This window comes from Mobula birostris, chromosome 13, assembly GCF_030028105.1.
Source record: "Mobula birostris isolate sMobBir1 chromosome 13, sMobBir1.hap1, whole genome shotgun sequence".
NCBI lineage: Eukaryota > Metazoa > Chordata > Chondrichthyes > Myliobatiformes > Myliobatidae > Mobula > Mobula birostris.
In genome coordinates, this window is record NC_092382.1 from 79,316,809 (window position 1) to 79,337,887 (window position 21,079).

Sequence of the window (21,079 nt, forward strand, 5' to 3'; positions counted from 1 at the left end):
TGAAAGAGAGGGAGAGAGAAACTGAGTTAGAGAGAGCAAGAAGAGGCTGTTGGAGTTTTAGCGAGACAGACTGCGGAGAGATGGGAGGTAAGCAGCGGAGGCCTGAAACAGAGGGGAGCGAGACGGGGGCGACAACCAGTGAGAGGAGAAAAGGGTCCTGACGAAGGGTCTCGGCCCGAAGCGTCGACTGTGCCTCTTCCTGTGGATGCTGCCTGACCTGCTGCGTTCATCAGCAACTTTTATGTTTGTTGCTTGAGAGGAAAAAATGGCGGGAAATGAGATGGACTTAGGTGAGAAATAAACGGGAGCGAGTGAGGGGGAAGAAAGAGGCGTGGGAGAGAATGACCGAGGAGAGAGATTGGAGGGAATAGGGGAGGGACAATATATGGGGAGGTAAACTGGGATAGAAACCAGGGATTTTGGCGGGAAGATAAACGAGGGTAAGGGACGGGCTCTTTGATATCTCCGTCGATCAGTGAGAGAGAAACGGACACGGATTGTAAAAGGCAACTTATTTTAAATACTGTAGAGTCGTATGGAAATTTCTGGAATTCTAAATCTTCCATGTAAATTAATTTAGGATCAGTGAAGTGTTTATCTGTCTGTCTAACTGAGTGTACATTTGTTTTTAGGTTCGCTGCCCCGAGGGCGTGAAGGCGGATGGATGGATACATTTGACGTGGAGATAGAGGGGCTGGGCACTAAAGCATAGATCAGACACGGACGTGTTGAATAAACATAGTATCATAAGATTTCCTCCTCATCTCTCTTCTAAATTGATTTCCCTGTAGTCTGATGGTGTGCCTCCGGTCCTGGGCTCTGCACTGTGGGAAACATCCTCTCCACATCCACTCTGTCTCTGGTTTTCAGTTTTCGGAAATTCCCCTCCCCACCACATCCCCCCCCCCCCCACATCATTCTACTCTCCAGCGGGAACAGGCACAGAGACATAAAATACCATGAGCTGTGCTCTTGAGCGCCTTGTTAATAACCATCTGAAAATCCAAACGAACAGCATCCACTGCCTCTCCTTTGTCTATTCCGCCTGTTATTTCATCAAAGAATTCCAATAGATTTGTCAGGCAAGATTTCTCCTGAGGAAAACCATGCCAACTTTGGCCGTACTTTATCATGCACTCCAAGTACCCTGAAACCTCATCGTTAATGGACTCCAACATCTTCCCACCTACTGAGGTCAGACTAACTGTCCTATAATTTCCTTTCTTATGCTGCTCTCCTCTCTTAAAGAATGGAGTGGCATTTGCAAATTTCTAGTTCACCATAAACATTCCCAAATCTAGTGATACTTGAAAGAGGATTACTCAATTGGCAAATATCATACACCAAAATCTTGTTTTAAAATACCAACTCATGAATGACCACCGTAACTTCATAAAGACAGCATAAATTTAAGCCTGATCCAGTTTTACAGTCAAGATCTTACAAATTATATGATAATCAATACATTAGAAAAATTAGAAAAATATGTTGGCACGTCACCAAATGGTTAAGGCGTTCGTCTAGTGATTTGAAGGTCGCTAGCTCGATCCTTGGCTGAGGCAGCGTATGTGACCTTGAGCAAGGCACTTAAACACATATTGCTCTGCGACAACACTGGTGCCAAGCTGTATGGGTCCTAATGCCCCTCCTTTGAACAACATCGGTGGCGTGGAGACAGGAGACTTGCACCATGGGCAACCGCTGGTCTACCATACAACCTTGCCCATGTCTGCGTCCTGGAAACTTTCCAAGGCGCACATCCATAGTCACATGAGACTAATGGATGCCTATATAAAAATACATTACTACTAATAGGACAATCCATAATAACCATCCGGATATAATATTACAGGATAAACAAGCAGGAACAGCTCCCTAAACAGATATACCTATTCCCAACACAACAGGCATTGTTTGTTTCTCATCTGTCAGGCAACCGAATTCTTTTCTCTGTCAATCAGCAACCGAATGTTGCTACTCTGTCATCCGTTGTCACGCCCTGCCGCTGATTCCCTTCTCCTCATCATACGTTTTTACCCTGACCACCGTCCAGAGCCCCAAACTCTGCCCTGTGAGGACCCGCCTGTGGTTTCTGACCCAGCTCCGTTGAACATCCAACTAATGGTTTCCCATTCTGCTTTCAGTCTTCAGAGGATAGTGATGTTTTCTTACAGCCATTTAGAAGCAGGGGAAATGATCAATAATGTGGAAATGAACCCTGAATAAAGAGTTTAACTACCAATGTCATTCTTCCTCAGCTCAGAGATTTGAGGAGCAAAGAACATGTCAGACAGAACTGTGGTCAGCTCGTCTTCTTCTGTCTGCAGTAAATTCGAGGGATACCTCTTCACCCACAGAGTAGTGACTGTTTGGAACACATCACCACAGGGAGAGCGAGAGATGAACAACAGGGGAGGCTTTAAAAGGACTGTCGTAGAACAGAATCACTGGCAGGGTCCAGGCGGCCTGAGTTGACTGTCGACTATACACTAAGTGTGTTATAAATTCACTAAGTATCTGAGATGGTTTAAAATAGAACTGATTTATTTGTCTCAGATCCATAATATTAAACTCCAGTCCCATTAAAGGTGAATATGCAGCAGAAGAAACTCCTCCCATGCCCAGTGACCAGGGTGCAGGACTGGGTGTGGTGAGCAGCAGCAATAATTGCAGGGTTCAGCACTGACAGTCACTCTCAAAATTGCGTTCAGCAACGGTGATGGACAAATATCCAGCATGCAGCTTATTTAAATTTTCTCCCCAGTGTGAACCCGGTAGGTTAGTTGTCCGAGTGAATCCCTTCCCACATTCTCAGCAGGTGAACGGCCTCTCCCCATTGTCAACTCGCTGATGCACATTCAGTTGATTTGACTGAGAATCTCTTCCCACGGTTTGAGCAGATGATCGGCCTCCCCCAGTATGAACTGACTGGTGTGCCAGTAGGGTGGATGACCGAGTGAATCCCTTCCCACAGGCTGAGCAGGTGAACGGCTTCTTCCCAGTGTGAACTCGCTGGTGTGCCAGCAGTTCGGATGACCGAATGAAACCTTTTCCACAGTCTGAGCAAGTGAATGACTTCTCCCCAGTGTGAACTCTCTGGTGTCTCAGTAGGTTGGATGACTGAGTGAATCTCTTCCCACAGACTGAGCAGGTGAACGGCCTCTCACCAGTGTGAACTGACTGGTGTGTCAGTAGGTGAGATGACAAAGTGAATCCTTTCCCACAGACTGAGCAGGTGAATGGCCTCTCCCCAGTGTGAATTCGCTGGTGTCTCCGAAGGTCGGATGATCGATGGAATTCCTTCCCACAGACTGAGCAGCTGAACGGCCTCTCCCCTGTGTGAATTCGCTGGTGCATCTGTAAGTGGTATAATCGATTGAATCCTTTGCCACAGTCGGAACAGATGAACAGCCTCTCCCCACTGTGAACTAGCTTGTGTCTCTGCAGGTATGATGATTGAGTAAATCCCTTCCCACATTCTGAGCAGGTGAACGGCTTCTCCCCAGTGTGAATTCTCTGATGTTCCTTCAGATGAGATGATCGAGTGAATCCCTTCCCACAGTCTGAGCAGGTAAACGGCCTCTCCCCTGTGTGAACTGACATGTGTGCTTTTAGGTTAGATAACCGAGTGAATCCCTTCCCACACAACAAACAGATGAATGGTCTCTCCCCAGTGTGAATTCTCTGATGTGCCTTCAGCTGAAAGGACCCAGTGAATCCCTTCCCACAGTCTGAACAGGTGAACGGCCTCTTTCCAGTGTGAACTGACTGGTGTCTCTGTAGGCTGGAAGAGTGAGTGAATCTCTTCCCACAGACTGAACAAGTGAACAGCTTCTCCCCAGCATGAACTGACTGGTGTTTCAGTAGGTGGGATGACTGAGTGAATTCCTTCCCACAGTCTGAGCAGGTGAACGACTTCTTGGTGTGAACTCTCTGATGTACCTTCAGTTGAGATGATCGAGTGAATCTCTTCCCACAGTCTGAGCAGGTGAATAACTTCCCCTTGGTGTGAACTCTCTGAAGTACCTTCAGTTGAGATGATCGAGTGAATCTCTTCCCATAGTCTGAACAGGTGAAAGGCCTCTCCCTGGTGTGAACTGACTTGTGTGCTTTTAGGTTAGATAACTGAGTGAATCCCTTCCCACACAACAAACAGATGAATACCCTCTCCCCAGTGTGAAGTCTCTGATGTGCTTTCAGCTGAAAGAACGAAGTGAATCCCTTCCCACAGTGTGAGCAGGTGAACTGTCTCTCCCCAGTGTGAACTCTCTGATGTTCCTTCATTTGAGATGATCGAGTGAATCCCTTCCCACAGCCTGAGCAGGCGAATGGCCACATTCCATTGTGAAGTGACTGGTGTCTCTGTAGGCTGGAAGAGTAAGTGAATCTCTTCCCACAGTCTGAGCAGGTGAGTGGCCTCTCCCCAGTGTGAACTCGCTGATGTGCCATTAGGTCAGATGAGCTGCCCCACAAATTGAGCAGAGTGACTGGACTCTCCTTACTGGTGTGTCCATAAGTGGGATGACCAAGTGAATCCCTTCCCACACACAGAACAGGTGAATGGCCTTGTCCCAGTGTGAACTCGCTGATGTACCTTCAGTTGAGATGACCAAGTGAATCTGTCCCCACAGTCGGAGCAGATGAACCCTGTGTAAAATGACGAGTATGCCAGTAGGTCAGATGACCGAGCGTGTCCCTTCCCAGTCTAAACAAGAAGGATCGACAAATAAATCCCTCCTCACAGTCTGAGCAGGAAGGACGAATGCATGAATACAACGTTCCACTTTTTAAATATCTGGGCAGACACAGCAAAACTGGTGTGTTGTGTTCGAGATTCCCGTAGACAAATTGCTTGTCGTTTTTAACCTGGAAAAAAAATTACAAAGTCCGTCAATGGGTGAAGGATAACATTTCAGATGCGATCACTTTAATCGCCAAAGTGTGATCTGACATCGCACTGTTACAGCGAGGGTCAACCCAAGTTGGAGAGAAAAATTATCTTCTAACTGGACATAGTGCTGGTATCTGGAATGGACATCAACTTCTCTGATGCTGTTCCTGTCTCTGTGAGAATGGGTGCAGAGGAGGTATCAGGGGTAAGTTTTTTTTTAACGCAGAGTGGTGAGTGCGTGGAATGGGCTACCGGTGATATTGGTGGAGGTGTATGCTATCGGATATTTTAAGAGACTCCTGGGCAGGTATATGGAGCTCAGAAAATTAGACGGCTATGGGTAACCCCAGGTAATTTCTCAGGTAAGAACATGTTCGGCACAGCTTTATGGGCCGAGGGGCCTGTTTGTGCTGTAGGATACTTTTCTATGTTTCTGCCGTCTCCAATCTGTGACCTGGCTCAGTTTGACTCTCTCCATTGGTATTATTCCCTGTCCCCACTAAGATGCATGGGTGTCTGGCCCCACGGTAACTGACACAGTCTCACACAAATACCCTTTGTTAATCTACAGCTGCGATTTTCTTTTATATACTGTTCATTTAAAATGCCACATATTAAAGCCATGTAAAGATTTCCTGCTGAGATGAATGGTTGGTCCGCATAGCTGTTAAAAGGAAATAGAATGAATATTTCTATTATTTCAGGTTCTTGTCACAGAATTTGTCCTGTCTAGTTTGTGCTGAACTATTTAAACTGTCCACTCCCAGACCCCTACCATCCAGGTACCTATACGTACCCTTAACATTGAAATCGAGCTCGCATGCACCACTTGATCTGGCTGCTCATTCCACACTCGCACGACCGTCTGTGTGATGAAGCTTCCCCTCACGTTCCCCTCAACGTTTCACATTTCATTCTTAACCCATAGTCTCTGTTTGTAGTCCCATCCAATCTCTGTGGTAAAAGCCAGCTTGCATTTACCTCATCTATAACCCTCATAATTTTGGTACACCTCTATCAAATCTCCCCTCAATCTTTTACGTCTGAGGAATAAAGTCCAGTTCAATCTCTCCTTATAACTCAAGTCCAGACCTGGCAAAATCCTTGCAAATTTCTTTCTGAACTCTTTCAACCTCTTTTACATCTTTCCTGTAGGTTCGTGACCAAAACTGCACACAATACTCCAAATTAGGCCTCAACAATGTCTTGTACAACGTCAACATAACATCCATCTCCTTTACTCAGTACTCTGGTTTATGAAGGCCAATGTGCCAAAATCTTTCTGGCCGTCCCTATCGAACTGTGACACTACTTTGAGTGAATTATAGACATGTATTACCAGATCTCTTTCTTCAACAACACTCCTCCATGCCCTATCAGTCACTGAGTTAGACTTACACTGGTAGGTCCTAGCAATGTGCAAAACCTCGAACTTGTCTGCTTTAAATTCCATCTTCCATTTCTCAGGCCATTTTACCAGCTGGTCCAGATCACACTGCAAGCCATGATAGTCATCCTCACTGCCCACTACACCCCCAATCTTGGTGTCATCCACAAGTGTGCTGATCTAGTTAACCATGTTATCATCCAGATATCTGACATAGATGACAAACAGCAACAGATCCAGCACCGATCCCTGTGGTACACCACTAGTCACAGGTCTCCAGTCAGAGAGGCAAGCATCGACTTCTCCCAAAACCTCTGACTCATCCAATTTACTATCTCATTTTGAATGCTGAGTGACTGAACCTTCTTGACCTCCCATATGAGACTTTGTCAAGTGCCTTGCTGAAGTCCTTGTAGACAACATCCGCTGACTTGCCTTCTTCCACTTTCCTGATAACATCCTCGTGAGACTCGATGTTTGATTAGACATGACTACCATGCACAAGCCCATGCTGCCAACTTAATCAGTCCACATCTATCTAAATACTTATGTAGGGTTATTAACTGTAATGTTAACAATTAAGGCTGACAAAATGGCGTCTCTGTAGCGTTGTGATGAAATAGCTTCTTTGTAATGTTACCTAGTGATGTAATGGGTCACTGCAACTGAAATGCTTGCGTTATAACTGCAGATAAGGGGGATACTAACCAATAGAGTGTTTGTTATATTATCTTGTATGTGTGAGCTGAGCTAGTTCGCGGTCTTTTCGGGAGGCGAGCAAAGAGGACGGATGTATGCACAGCGGCTGGCATCCCAGGACGGCGGCTATCGGGGTTCGGCGTTTCAGATGGTGGCCGGAGGCTCGGATGGTCATTGTGGATGGAACCGGTGGTGTGAGCTCCACCGTATTAAAATCTTTTGGGCACAAAACTGATAAATGTACAGATTTGGTGCCTTTATTTTATCTGTTTCTACTAACCCACCACTAAGAAATAACTATAGAGTCCAATCATTTACTCGCACATTGTGCATTGTTTGATATTTTGTGTTGTTGGCTTGTACTGGGGTGCATCACTCCGTATCCACACCAAAGCAAAATCCTTGTGAATTTTCTCTGAACTCTTTCAACTGCTTTTACATCTTCCTGTTTGTTGGTGACCAAAACTGCACCCAATACTACAAATTAGGCCTCACCAGTGTTTTGTACAATATCAACATAAATCCATCTCCTGTACTTAGTACTTTGGTTTATGAAGGCCAATGTGCCAAAATCTTTCTTCCCATCTCTATCTACCTGTGATACCACTTTGAGTGAAATATAGACCTGTATTCCCAGACGTAAACATGAGGAATTTTGCAGATGCTGGAAATTCAAGCAACACACATCAAAGTTACTGGGTAACGCAGCAGGCCAGGGAGCATCTCTAGGAAGAGATAGAGTCGACGTTTCAGGCCGAGACCCTTCGTCAGGTCTGTATTCCCAGATCTCTTCCTTCAACAACACTCCTCAGTGCCCTACCAATCACTGTGTAAGACCTACACTAGTAGGTCCTACCAAAGTTCAACAACTCGCACTAGTAAGCATTAAATTCCATTTTCCATTTCTCAAGCCATTTTTCCAGCTGGTCCAGTTCGCACTGCAAGTTAAGATAGTCTTCTCGCAGTACGCTAAACCCCCATTCTTGGTTTCACCCACAAATTTGCTGATCCAGTTAACCATGTTATCAACCAGATTACTGACATAGATGACAAACAACAACAGATACAGCACTGATCCCTATGTCACATCACTAGTCACAGGCCTCCAGTCAGAGAGGCAACCATCTGCAACCACACTCTAGCTTCTCACAAATTCAGTGTCTCACCCAATTTAATATTTCATCTTGAATGCTGAATGACTGAACCTTCTTGACCCACCTTCCATATGAGACTTTGCCAAGTGCCTTGCTAAAGTCCATGTAGAAAACATCAACTGCCTTGCCTTCATCCACTTTCCTGATAATTTCCTCGATAACCTCTATAAAGTTGGTTAGACATGACCTACCATGCACAAAGACATGTTGCCTATCCTTAATCAGTCCACATCTATCCAAATACTTACATATCCGGTTCCTGCTCATATGTTCCAATAACTTTCCAACTACTGATGTCAAGCTCACCGATGTACTATTTCGTAGTTTATTTTTAGAACGTTTCTTGAACAACGGAACAACATTGGCTATCCTCCAATCCTCCAGTCCCTCGCCTGTCACTAAGTTTGATTTAAATATCTGTGCTTGGTCTCCATAAATTTCTGCACTTGTCTTCTGCAGGGTCCCAGGGAACAACTTGTCAGGCTCTGGGGATTTATCCACGCTAATTTGCCTTAAGACAGCAAACACCTCCACCTCTGTAATCTGTACAGGGTCCATGAAGTTGATGCTGCTTTGCCTCACTTCTATAGACTCTGTAACCGTCTCCTGAGTAAATACAGGTGCAAAAGTAATATTTAAAATCTCTCCCATCTCTCTTGCCTCCTCGTATAGATTACCATTTTGATCTTCCAGAGTGGGCATATTTCTGTAATGATCTTCTCCATATTTCTATTGCAGAGAAGCTGCCCAAAACTTGATTGGAAGGGGAAACTTGTACGAATACAATGGAGCAGCAATGGCTGGAGTTTCTGGGAACAATGCGGGAAGTGAGTGATAGATACATCCCAAAGGGGTGGAAGATTTGGAAAGGCAGGAGGACATAGCTGTGGCTAAAATGAGAAGCCAAAGCCAACATAAAAGCTAAAGAGAGGACAAATAAAAGAGCAAAAAACATTTGGAAGCTTTTCGGAACCAATGGAAGACAACTAAAAATGTCGGATGAGCTCAAGCTTAGAATTATGATATTGTAGTCATTAATGTGTCTTGGTTGCACCCAACAGACTGATGCATTTTCTCATAGTCCAGTCCATAAAGTCCGTGTTCCGGTTCATGGTCTGGTCTATGGTTCCTTGTTCCGGGGTTTCCGGTTTTCCCCAGTTCCTGCTGTGGGCACATGATTCTCATTTTGGGAGTGAGACATAAATACCTCTGCAAAACAGGAATTCCCTGCTGGACTGTTCTGTTCCCCTCCTTGACTTTCCCTCCTCGCCTGACTCTCTGCCTGGATACCTCACCTGACTCTCTGCTTGGATAACTCGCCTGACTCTCTGCCTGCTCACCAAGCCTGGAGACCCCGCCTGTATCGCTGAAGTTTTACCGCCGGAACAAGACCAGAGCCTTGTTAAGTCAAGATAAGGCACTTTATTTCGTTGTGTGGAAATGTTTCTCTGTGTCCACGCCTTCGCTAGGTAGGTCCGGTCGTTTGCCGCTACTTAGTGTTGACAACTGTCTCTGTGTCCTCGCCTTCGCTAGGTGGGTCCGGCTATTTGCTGCCAATTTGTGTGGAAATCTGTTTCAGTGTTCAGTGTTATGTGTATGAGTCCCAGCCCTTCGTCCTGTTCCCAAGGAGGGATCCCGGCTCTGTGTTCCATGCTCTCGTCTCCCCTAGTCCAAGGCTCCATGCTCCCATCTCTTTTAGTCCAAGGCTCCATGCTCCTGAATGTCCTCGTCCAGTGCGTGCCTAGTCCAGTCCTATCCGAGTCCTGTCCATGTGCCTTTACCTGTCCTTGTGTCTCGCCCTACCCAGGAGTTCCTCACCCAAGCCATGTCCAGTCCTGTAGCCTCGTCTTGTCTTCGCCTAGTTCTGGAGTCCGAGCCTGAGTCAAATCCCAGGTTCTGGGTCCTTGCTCGGTCTCTGGCTCGGAGTTGATACCCAAGCCTCGAAGTACCCTAGCCTCAAGAGCAAGACCCCAGCCTCAAGCCTCAAGACCAAGACTCCAGCCTCAAGCCACAAGACCCTAAGCCTGTCTCCAGGTTCAAGCCTCAAGACATCAAGCCTGTCTCCAAGCCTCAAGCCTCAAGTCCCCAAGCCTGTATCCAAGCCTCAAGCCTCAAGTCCCCAAGCCTGTCTTCAAGCCTCAGGTTTCAAGACCCCAGCCTCCAGTCCTGCAGTCATGTCATGTCCATGCCTGGTTCTGGGGCCCGAGCCCGAGGCACGACCCAGGTTCTGGGTCCTTGTACAGTCTCTGGCTCGGGGTCCAAACCCAAGTCTGTATTCTTGTCCCTGCTCCTTGCCTGTATCCTGTCACGTCCCTACTCTAGTCAAGTGCTGTTCCTTGTACTTCAACGTCTGTGTCTTGCATTTGGGTCTGTTCCCAACTGTGACACATTTAGAGGAACAAAATATCCGGGGCCTCAATATCTCTTGAAAACCAATGTTCCCTGCACCAGTTACCTTTCAACTTTTATTTTGGCAGGCACATACAAACTTGACACCCTCAGAATTTCACTTCTGAAGACCTCCCACTTACCAAGTACTCCTTTGCCAGAAAACAGCCTGTCCCAATCCACACTTGTCAGATGCTTTCCGATACCATCAAATTGACCTTTTTCCAATTTATAATCTCACCCCGTGGTCCAGAGCTCTCCTTTTCCATATTTATGTGTAATCTCATTGCATTATGCACATTTGGATAGCGGTAACAGGATCGATCCGAGTCGGCAGGGATTTATGAAGGGGAAATTATGCTTCACTAATCTTCTGGAATTTTCTGACGATGTAACTGTGAAAATGGACACGGGAGAGCCAGTGGACGTAAAGTACCTGGACTTTCAGAAAGCCTTTGATAAGGTCCCACATAGGGGATTAGTGGGCAAAATTAGATCACATGGTTTTGGGTGTAGACTACTGACATGGATAGAAAATTGGTTGGCTAACAGGAAACAAAGAGTAGGGATTAACAGGTCCCTTTCAGAATGGCAGGCGGTGACTAGTGGGGTACTGCAAGTCTCGGTGCTGGGACCGCAGCTATTTACAATATATATTAATGATTTAGATGAAGGGATTAAAAGTAACATTAGCAAATTTGCAAATAACACAAATCTGGGTGGCAGTGTGGAATGTGAGGGGGAGGTTATGATAGGTTAAGTGAGTGGGCAGATGTAAGGCAGATGCAGTTTAATATGGATAAATGTGAGGTTATCCACTTTGGTGGCAAGAACAGGAAGGCAGATTACTATCTGAATGGTGTCAAGTTAGAAAAAGGGGAAGCATAACGAGATCTAAGTGTCCTTGTTCATCAGTCACTGAAAGTAAGCATGCAGATACAGCTTACTGTGAAAAAAGCTAATGGCATCTTGGCCTTCATAACAAGGGGAGTTGAGTGTAGGAGCGAAGAGATCCTCTTGTTGTTGTACAGCGCCCTGGTGAGACCACACCTGGAGTACTGTGTACAGTTTCGGTCTCCGAATTTGAGGAAGGACATTCTTGTTACTGAGGGACTGCAGCGTAGGTTATCAAGTGTAATTCCCTGGATGGCGGGACTTTCATATGTTGAAAGATTGGATCGACTGGGCTTGTATACACTGGAATGTAGAAGGATAAGAGGGGATCTGATTGAAACATGTAAGATTATTAAGGGATTTGGACACGCTGGAGGCAGGAAGCATGTTCCCGATGTTGCGGGAGTCCAGAACCAAATGGCACAGTTTGAGAATAAGGAGTAGACAATTTAGAACGGAGTTGAGGAAAACTTTTTTTTCACCCAGAGATCTGTGGATCTGTGGAATGCTCTGCCTCAGAAAGCAGTGGAGGCCAATTCTCTGGATGCTTTCAAGAAAGAGTTAGATGGAGCTGTTAATGATAGTGGAGTCAAGGGATTTGGCAAGAAGGCAGGGGCTGGGTACTGATTGTGGATGATCAGCCATGATCACAATGAATAGCGGTGCTGGCTCGAAGGGCCGAATGGCCTACTCCTGCACCTATTGTCTATTGATGCTTACCAAAAGCTCCAACACATCTTCCTTCTTAATATCTACATGCTCAAGTTTTTCAGTCTGCTGCAAGTCATCACTACAATCACAAAGATCCTTTTCCATAGTGAATACTGAAGGTATTCATAAAGTACCTTTGCTATTTCTTCCGGTTCCATACATACTTTCCCACTGTCACAGTTGATAGGTCCTATTCTTTCATGTCTTGTCCTCTTGCTCTTCACATACTTGTAGAATGCCTTTCGGTTTTCTTTAATCCTGCCCACCAAGGCCTTCTCATGGCCCCTTCTGGCTCTCTAATTTCCTTCTTAAGCTCCTTCCTGTTAGCCTTATAATCTTCTAGATCCCTAACAGTACATAGGTCTCTGAACCTTTTGTCAGCTTTTCTTTTCTTCTTGACTAGATTTATTACAGCCTTTGTACACCACGGTTCCTGTACCCTAACATAACTTCCCTGTCTCATTGGAGCGTACCTGTGCAGAATTCCACACAACTACTGTATCCCCTGAACATTTGCCACATTTCTTCCGCACTTTTCCCTGAGAACATCTGTTCCCAATTTAAGCTTCCAATTTCCTGCCTGATAGCCTCACAATTCTCCTTACTCCAATTAAACGCCTTTATAACTTGTCTGTTCCTATCTCTCTCCAATGCTATTGTAAAGGAGATAGAATTATGATCACTATCTCCAAAATGCTCTCCCACTGAGAGATCTGACACCTGACCAGGTTCATTTCCCAATACCAAATCAAGTACAGTCTCTCCTCTTGTAGGCTTTTCTACATATTGTGTCACGAAACCTTCCTGGATACACCTAACAAACTCTACCCCATCTAAACCCCTTGCTCTAGGGAGATGCCAATGGGTATTTGGAAAATTATACTCTCCCATCACGACAACTCTGTTATTATTACACGTTTCCAAGATCTGCTTCCCTATCTGCTCCTCGATATCCCTGTTACTATTGGGCGGTTTATTAAAAACACCCAGTCAAGTTATTGACCTCTTCCTGTTCCTAACCTCCACCAACAGAGACTCCGTAGACAATCCCTCTTTTACCAACTTCTCCACCTTTTCTGCAGCCGTGACACTATCTCTAATCAACAGTCCCACGTCCCCACCTCTTTTGCCTCCTTCCCTGTCCTTTCTGAAACATCTAAAACCCGGCACTTGAAGTAACCATTCCTGTCCCTGAGCCATCCAAGTCTCTGTAATGGTCACCACGTCATATTTCCAAGTACTGATCCACGCGCTAAGCTCATCCGTTTTGTTCACAATTCTCCTTGCGTTAAAATAGATACATCTCAAACCATCGGTCTGAGCACGTCCCTTCTCTATCACCTGCCTATCCTCCCTCACACACTGTCTCCAAGCTTTCTCCATTTGTGAGCCAACCGCCTCTTCCCCAGTCTCTTCAGTTCGGTCTCGCCCCCCCCCCCCAACAATTCTAGTTTAAACTCTCCTCAGTATCCTTAGCAAACCTCCCCTCCAGGATATTGGACCACTGGAATTAAAGTGCAACCCATTCTTTTTGTACAGGTCACAGCTGCCCCAAAAGAGGTCCCAATGATCCAGAAATCTGAAACCCTGCCCCCTGCTCCAATCCCTCAGCCAGGATTTATCCTCCACCTCATGCTATACCCATACTCCCCGTACTCCACTTAAACGCTTTTCTAACTTGTCTGTTCCTATCTCTGCTAATGTTGAGAGATAGGAACATGTCATCTAATCCAGGCAATATCCTGGTAAACCTCTTCTGCACCCTCTCCAAAGCCTCAAAATGCTTCCCAGAATGGGTCGACCAGAACTGTATGATATACTCCAGATGTGGTCTAACTAGAATTTTATAAATTTGCAACACAACTTCCTGACTTCTGAACTCAATGCCTCGAATAATAAAATTAAGCATGCGTAGTAAATAATAAAGTCAATATGTGTAGTCACTTCCAGTGAACAATGAACTGGGGCTCCAAGATCCCCGTGCTCATCAACACTCCAAAGGGTCTTGCATTTTTTTCAAACTACCGAGGTCCCAAGATGATCATCACTACTCAGATCTCACTGAGATGTGTGGAATGGGCTGCCGGCGGCGGTGGTGGAGGCGGAAACGATAGGGTCCTTTAAGAGACTCCTGGATGGCTGCATGGAGCTGAGGAAAATAGAGGGCTATGTGTAAAGTCTAGGTACTTCTAAGATAGGAACATGATTGGCACAGCTTTGTGGGCCGAAGGGCCTGTATTGTGCTGTATGCTTTTCTATGTTTCTATGTATCCACGTTTTCTCAGGTCCTGTTGAATTTATTGCCAAGTGCACAAGTACGGGAAGGTACAGGTACAGAGAAACACTGACTTGCAGCAGCATCACAGACACGTGCATTCAGATAACACATGGAACATCAATTATAAAATTCTCTGTCAGCAACAATATTAAAATATCGGTTTTGTGTCATTAACGATACATAATTCTACATTATTTGTCGATAACAGACTTGGATATGTTGAATTTGCCCTCTCAGCTAAATTGATGACCGTTTGGGAACAATTGGCCTCAAACACCGATGGTTACAACACCCGCTGGGAAATCCTGCAGGCCGAAGAAGGGGCCCGTTAGTCCTCTTCTTTAAACACACAGATAACAGGAACAGGAGCAGGCCACTCGGCCCCTCCAGCCGGTCCTGTCATTGAATATTAGATAGCCCAGGAAATTACAAACCAGTGAGTCTTACTCCAGTAGTTGGTAAGTTGATGGAACCGATCCTGAGAAGTAGGACTTAGAACATTTGGAAAGGCATAATATGATTAGGAATAGTCAGCATGGTTTTGTGAAAGGCAGGTCGTGCCTTAGGGCCTGATTGATTTTTTTTTTGAGGATGTGACTAAACACATTGATGAAGGTAGAGAAGTAGATATAGTGTAAATGGATTTCAGCAAGGCATCAGATAAGGTACCCCATGCAAGTCTTATTGAGAAAGTAAGGAGGCATGGAATCCAAGAGGATATTGTTTTGTGGATTCAGAACTAGCTTTCCCACAGAAGGCAAAGGGTGGTTGCAAACGTGTCATATTCTGCATGGAGGTCCGTGACCAGTGGTGTGCCTCATCAATCTGTTCTGGGTCCCAGCTCTTCGTGATATTTATAAATGACCTGGATGAGGACGTGGAGGCCCGGACGCACATCGGGATTTGACGTCACTAGTCCGGTATTTTACGTCATAAACGCGCTGCCCGGCCCGCGCTCAGACGGGTTTAACGGTTTGTACTACTGTACTCAATTTAGCTCAGTCCCTCCGCCGCTGTCAACAGAGTATTTACGAGCTACGTTATTCCCAGTGATGCAAATAGAAGTCAATCACTTCTTTACCCCTAATAGCGGAGGTGGGCCAGTCGAGAGGGCGTTACCACCACTGACGATGTCTCCCGCTTCGGCTCCAAAATCCCCCTTAAAGCGGAACAAAACACAGAGCAAATGTCACGGTATTTGATTTATTTCAATTTCCCCTGAGAGAAATTAGGGGCGTTTGTGATGAGTCTCTGTGGCCGGAGAATGATGTATAGCTGAGAGGTAGGAGGAGACCGCTCCGCCCGTTGGATTGATGCCAGTTTCCCGGGGAGGGAGGATTCCCAGCAGAGGGGGGTGGGGTGGATTTTATTGAAAGGATAACGGTGATGTGAGAGGGAGCGGACAGGATGTTTCTCACGGTGGGAACAGGAGGGGCTCATTTGTGGAAATGTCTGAGCCCACGGTGGTGGCGAGCAGAGGGATTCACCACATTGGGGGCAAACACCGACAGACTGTTGAGCTGGAGATGGGGTCAATGGTCCAGACAAATTGAGGATAGGTGTGGTGTTGGACGGGGGGGCAAGAATGGACCAGTCCGGGGTCTTATTAGATAAATCTCTCTGAACTTCCACACTGCCAAGAGTCTTACCATTAATACTATATTCTGCCATCATATTTCACCTACCAAAATGAAGTACCTCACACTTCTCTGGGTTGAACGCCATCTGCCACTTCTCAGCCCAGTTTTGCAACCTATCGATGACCCACTGTAACCTCTGATAGCCCTCCACACTATCCACAACATCCCCAACCTTTGTGTCAACAGCAAATTTACCGGCTCTAGGCTCTAGGCTCCGGCCTCTCCGGTTCAGAGGCCGGTTTTAGCTTTGCAACGGAGCCCGAGCTGTGGGATCGGTTACTTGCGGTTCCCAGAGCTGGGTGGTGGTTTGGGGTGAAGGGGATCTGCCTGTGTGTGGGTAGAAGTTATGGGTGGATTTCTGGGTGTTAGGTAAGTTGGGGGAAGGGCGTGGGACTGTAGACTTTGGTGGGGAGAATGTGAGTTGATTGGTAGTTCCATCACCTAGGGAAAATTAAGTTGTAAACTAGGGAGGATCTAGTCCATTGGATCAGACGGGATATGTGTCCTTTCAGGAACCAACAATTCACTTTTCACCTTAATTACTGTCGCATCTTGTTATTAACATTGTGTTTGTTACAGAGCCCCAGAATCTCAGGTCTCGAAACAGCTGTAACCGTCATGGGCTGCGACTGCAGATTAGGAAGTGGGGTGGGGTATAAGTGACCTCTGCATTAGAGTGGGACAGGGATTTGAACAGCGTCCTGTGAGATGTAAATGTCCTCACAGTGGGTTCGGATCTGGCGGAATATCTGGAGTTGGCAAAGTGAACGTGAGCAGGGTAGTGTCATGGTCCGGTCCAAGAAGTCTGCATTCCGGTTCACGGTCCGGTCTTTCGATTCCTTATTCTGGGTTTCCCTGTGTTCTCTTGTTCCTTTGGGTGCCTTAATTGAGGCACCTGATTCCCGTTTTGGGCTGGCACATAAATACCTCTCAAACCAAGTTTCCCTGCTGGACTGTTCCCTTCCTCTTCCTTCTGCAGCCTCGCCTGCATGCCTGTCAAGTTCAACTGCCGGAGTGAGACAGGAGCCTTGCCACGCCAAGATAAGAAACTATCTACCGTTGAGTTTGGAACTATCTCTTTGTGTCCCCGTTTTCAGTGTCCATGTCAAAGAAGAGTCCTAGCCCTAGGTCCTGTTCCTAAGGAGGGATCCTGACACTGTGTAAGGCCCTGGCCCTAAGTCCTGTTTCCAAGGAGGGGTCCCGGCTCTGTGTTCTGTGTTCCTGTGTTCCACGTCCCAGGTGCCATGTTCCAGTCCTGTCCAAGTCAAGGCTTTGTGTTCTCGTCCAGTCCAGGAGTCTCTCGTCCAGTCCAGGAGTACCTCAGCAGTTCCCTGGGCAAGTGGCCTCGGCCGTCATCCTGGCCTCGCGTCCTAGAAAGCATCCCGGCCCTACGTCCTAGAAAGAGTCCCGGCCTTGCGCTCCAAGGAGGAGTCCCGGCTCTGCACCCAACAAGCCGAATCCAAGAACCGAGCCAAACCTAGTCCAAGATCCACGTCCTTCCCTGGAGTACCTCGGCCTGCCCAAAAATACCTCGTCCAGTACACATCCAAGGCTCTGAGTGTCCAGTCCACATCCAAGGCTCTGAGCGTTCAGTTTAAGACTAAGGCTCTGTGTTCCTGTGTTCCAAGATCAATTCCAGACGTCGTGTTCCAACCCTGTCCAAATCTGAGGTTCGTGTCCTCATCTAGTTCCGCTTCCTCGCCCCACCCAGGAGTTCCTCGCCCAGCCCGCTGCTGTGGTAACTCGTCCTGTGCTGGAGTACCACGTCCTGTCCTGTAGCCACGTCCTGTCATTTCCAAGATCCTAGTCCCGAGTCCTAGCCTGGACCCGGGTTCCGGTTCTGAGTCAAGACCCAGATTCCATGTCCTTGTCCATGCTCTGGTTTCGGAGTTCCGTGTTCCTATGCCAGGCTCCTCGTTCTTATTTTCCCATCCGGGTCCCATGTTTCTAGTCCACGTCCTAGCCCAGGGCCCGAATCCTAGTCTCGTCCAGCGCCTGTGTCAATGTCCAGCGTCGTTTCTTCCTGACTCACCTTGCTATCTCGATTAACCTAGTCCTGTTACTTCATTGTTTGTGTCTTGCATTTATCTCCGCTTCCGCCATCAACGTCCCCCTTTTAACAGGTAGGGAATAAGAAGAGAGTGTTTTAACTGGGAAAACATAGTCACCAGTACTGGAACTCTTTAGCAGATCATTTCAGTTGTTTATTTTATGATCTTGCAGATACTGACTGAAGAAAGAGGGCTGTTCAGGAAGAGCGTGAGCCCGGAGGGTACGCGGATGTGAGTAAGTCAGACAGGGACAGCGTCTGTGTTGTGGTTTCCTATGCAATGGTGATAAGCCATTTTCTCAAGTGAGGAGTTCGTTGCTTAAGTTAAAGGTCAGGAGCTCCAGGGTTGTGACTTCGGGATTTCTACCCGTGCCACGTGACAGTGAGGCCAGGAGTAGGAAGATTATACAGTTTAATACATGGCAAAGGAGTTCGTGTGGGAGGGAGGGCATAAGATGATTCGATCATTGGGCTCTCTTCCAGGAAAGGTGGGACCGGTACAGAATATATCCACGTACTTGGCCTCCACCGCAGTAGACTCGCTACTCTCTGGCTCAATAAAAATCATCCTTACCTCTGCTCTAAAAAGTCACTCCTCAATTTTGCGGGTGTGCCTGCTAGTTCTGGATACCCCACCATAAGAGACATCCACCCTGTCTAGTCCTTTCAACATTTGGTGGGTTTCAATAAGATTCTCCACGCGTTGCTATAAACTCCAGTGACTGCAAGTGCATAGCTGCCAAACGCTGCTTAAATGTTAACAGCGCCATTGCAGGAATCATCCTCGTCAACCCTCTCCAATGACAAAACATCCTTTCTAATATATTCGGCCCAAAACTGTTGACATTACTCCAAGTGCGGCCAGCCTAGTGTCTTATAAAGGCTCAGTTTTAACTCCTTGCTTTTATATTCTATTCCCCCTGAAATAAATGCCAACATTGCATTTCCCTTCTTTACTCGACCTGGAAATTAATGTTTTGGGAGTCCTGCACGAGGACTCCTAATTCCGTCTGCTACTCTACTGTTTGAACATATTCCTCCATGTATCGAAGCCTTGAACAGAATCAAAGACTTTGCTTCTACATGGCATTGATTAGATCAGCTCGATACAGCTACAATAAACAGTTTCAAAGAGAATACAACATAAATTCATTTGAAATGACAAGTTTTGGAAACGGAACTCGTGTTGGCTAAACAGCTTTTCACACGCTTGCTTTGAAATTGTAACCGCTGGTTGCAGAAGAGTTTTTAATCTTGATATAAACTGTGGAAAATCTGACACGTACAGACGGAAAACTGCAGGATCACTAACACCGCCACCACCAGAGGAGCGTTACAATGGATCTGATGACTTCTTATTCACTGATCCGAAACACAGATAACGTGCTGATCGGAAATAAAGATCAGAAGCTGAATTAGTCTCACCTCAATTCACCAAGAATGTTCTGTCTCCGTCTGGATATATTTTTCTTCCAATTTCTTACCAGAAAACCAAGCGAAGGATATTTAGTAGCTGTGGGGGAGGGGCCGGTGTTGCTGTTCTGTGAGACTGACAGCGCGATTTCTCTGTTTGCCAACTGCTCCCTATCCGCAGGGCGGATTCCGTCACGCAGACATTCCTCGGAGCAGGGAGCGGCTTCTCTGCTGAAACCAAACAAACTAGTTCTACATTCCACTTCAACTGTGCACAAAACTCGTTTAATATTGTATTTAAGCATTTCTGTTACGGAAAAAAAATGATCTCCCTATGATATAGAAAAGAAAGTTCCCCAATGTCTACAATCTGAATGACTACTTGTTACAACTGCTAGCAGACTTTGTGAGATTCCAGTACTTAATTTTACTTCAAACTCCCATATTTGCAGTTTAAATATCATTGTTAGGATTTAATTAAATAAATCGATCAGCGGCATTCTCCACTGCGACGTCTCGATCAGTAAAACAGTAAAATGTCACGGTCCCTCTGGTATTCTGAGTCCCCTTCAGCTCTTCTGTTGTAGTTGTCATCGGGTCCTACTGTGTGTGTGTGTGTGTGTGAGAGAGAGAGAGAGAGAGAGAGAGGGGGGGGGGGTGGGGGGAGAGGGAGAGGGAGAAATAGGAGAAGGGATCCTGCCCTGGCCCGTGGGACATTTTAGATATCACTATCCGTGCGCGAGTTTCTTTTAACGCAGTTGGTCAACAATTAATTGGCTGAAGGTGTCAGAGCTCCCTTCTCCCCTTGTATTCCCTCCCGCTCCCGACAAAAGCCGAACCCCGCTGTACACGCTCACGGATTTGCAGAATCGGAGACAACATTTGCAGTACCTCTGATGTTGAAACCGGAGGGAGTTCAGTGCGGTCCCGGATGAGAAATGCGCCGACCCTGCGCCGGAATTCAGTCTGCGCTGCTGCTCCCGACCCTATTCGGTTATAGAGTGTCCGTCGCTCATTACAGACAGACAGGTCCGGATGAGCCGTGGTTAATGAGGCAGTCCGCAGTTCTGGTCCCACACCTCCTCCCCAGCCTGGTACAGGTCGGTCAGCGGGAGAGAGGAGAGAGGACTAAGACAAATGCAGCAAACACAGACTGAATTACAGAGGCTGTATGAATGTTCCCTCGCGTTCCCAAATAGTTTCTGTCTGGATTTCCGTGTAGATCTCACTTTTCCTCCTTATTTTTCTGACGCAACCAGCGGGGCGAAGCTTCTCCGTTTTATTCAGCCAGTCCCAGGCTGTGAATTTGATCCAGCCGGGTTGAGGGCTCCACCCTGTGTATGAACGGGGCTGTCCGGCTCAGGGCGAGTTTCAGCTCAAACACTTTGATCAAATAAGCTACACCTACTTCGGGATCAAATTATTTAAGACGTGACAGATCGGGAGGGGTTAATATAGGAGGGGCAGCGTTACCAGTACGAGAAAATGTCATGGCAGTGCTCCGCCAGGACAGACTGTAGAACTTCACTAGTGAGGCGTTGTAAGACCATAAGACCATAAGACAAAGGAGCAGA

At 46.6% G+C, this 21,079-nt stretch overlaps 1 protein-coding gene across 2 annotated transcripts; it reads right to left on the bottom strand.

Moving 5' to 3' along the window:
* Positions 1 to 1,537: 1,537 nt before the first annotated feature.
* LOC140207707 (uncharacterized) lies at positions 1,538 to 20,738 on the bottom strand. Of its 2 annotated transcripts, none has more exons than XM_072276260.1 (3): positions 20,397 to 20,738; positions 19,518 to 19,733; positions 1,538 to 4,866 (listed from the first exon to the last, which is right to left on the bottom strand). In XM_072276260.1, the coding sequence occupies exon 3, from the start codon at positions 4,447 to 4,449 to the stop codon at positions 2,812 to 2,814; it is 1,638 nt and encodes a 545-aa protein (XP_072132361.1). In that variant the 5' UTR covers positions 4,450 to 4,866; positions 19,518 to 19,733; positions 20,397 to 20,738; the 3' UTR covers positions 1,538 to 2,811. The 2 variants fall into 2 exon arrangements, with proteins under 2 accessions (XP_072132361.1, XP_072132360.1); XM_072276259.1 differs by having other exon boundaries at positions 19,518 to 19,736.
* Positions 20,739 to 21,079: the final 341 nt, after the last annotated feature.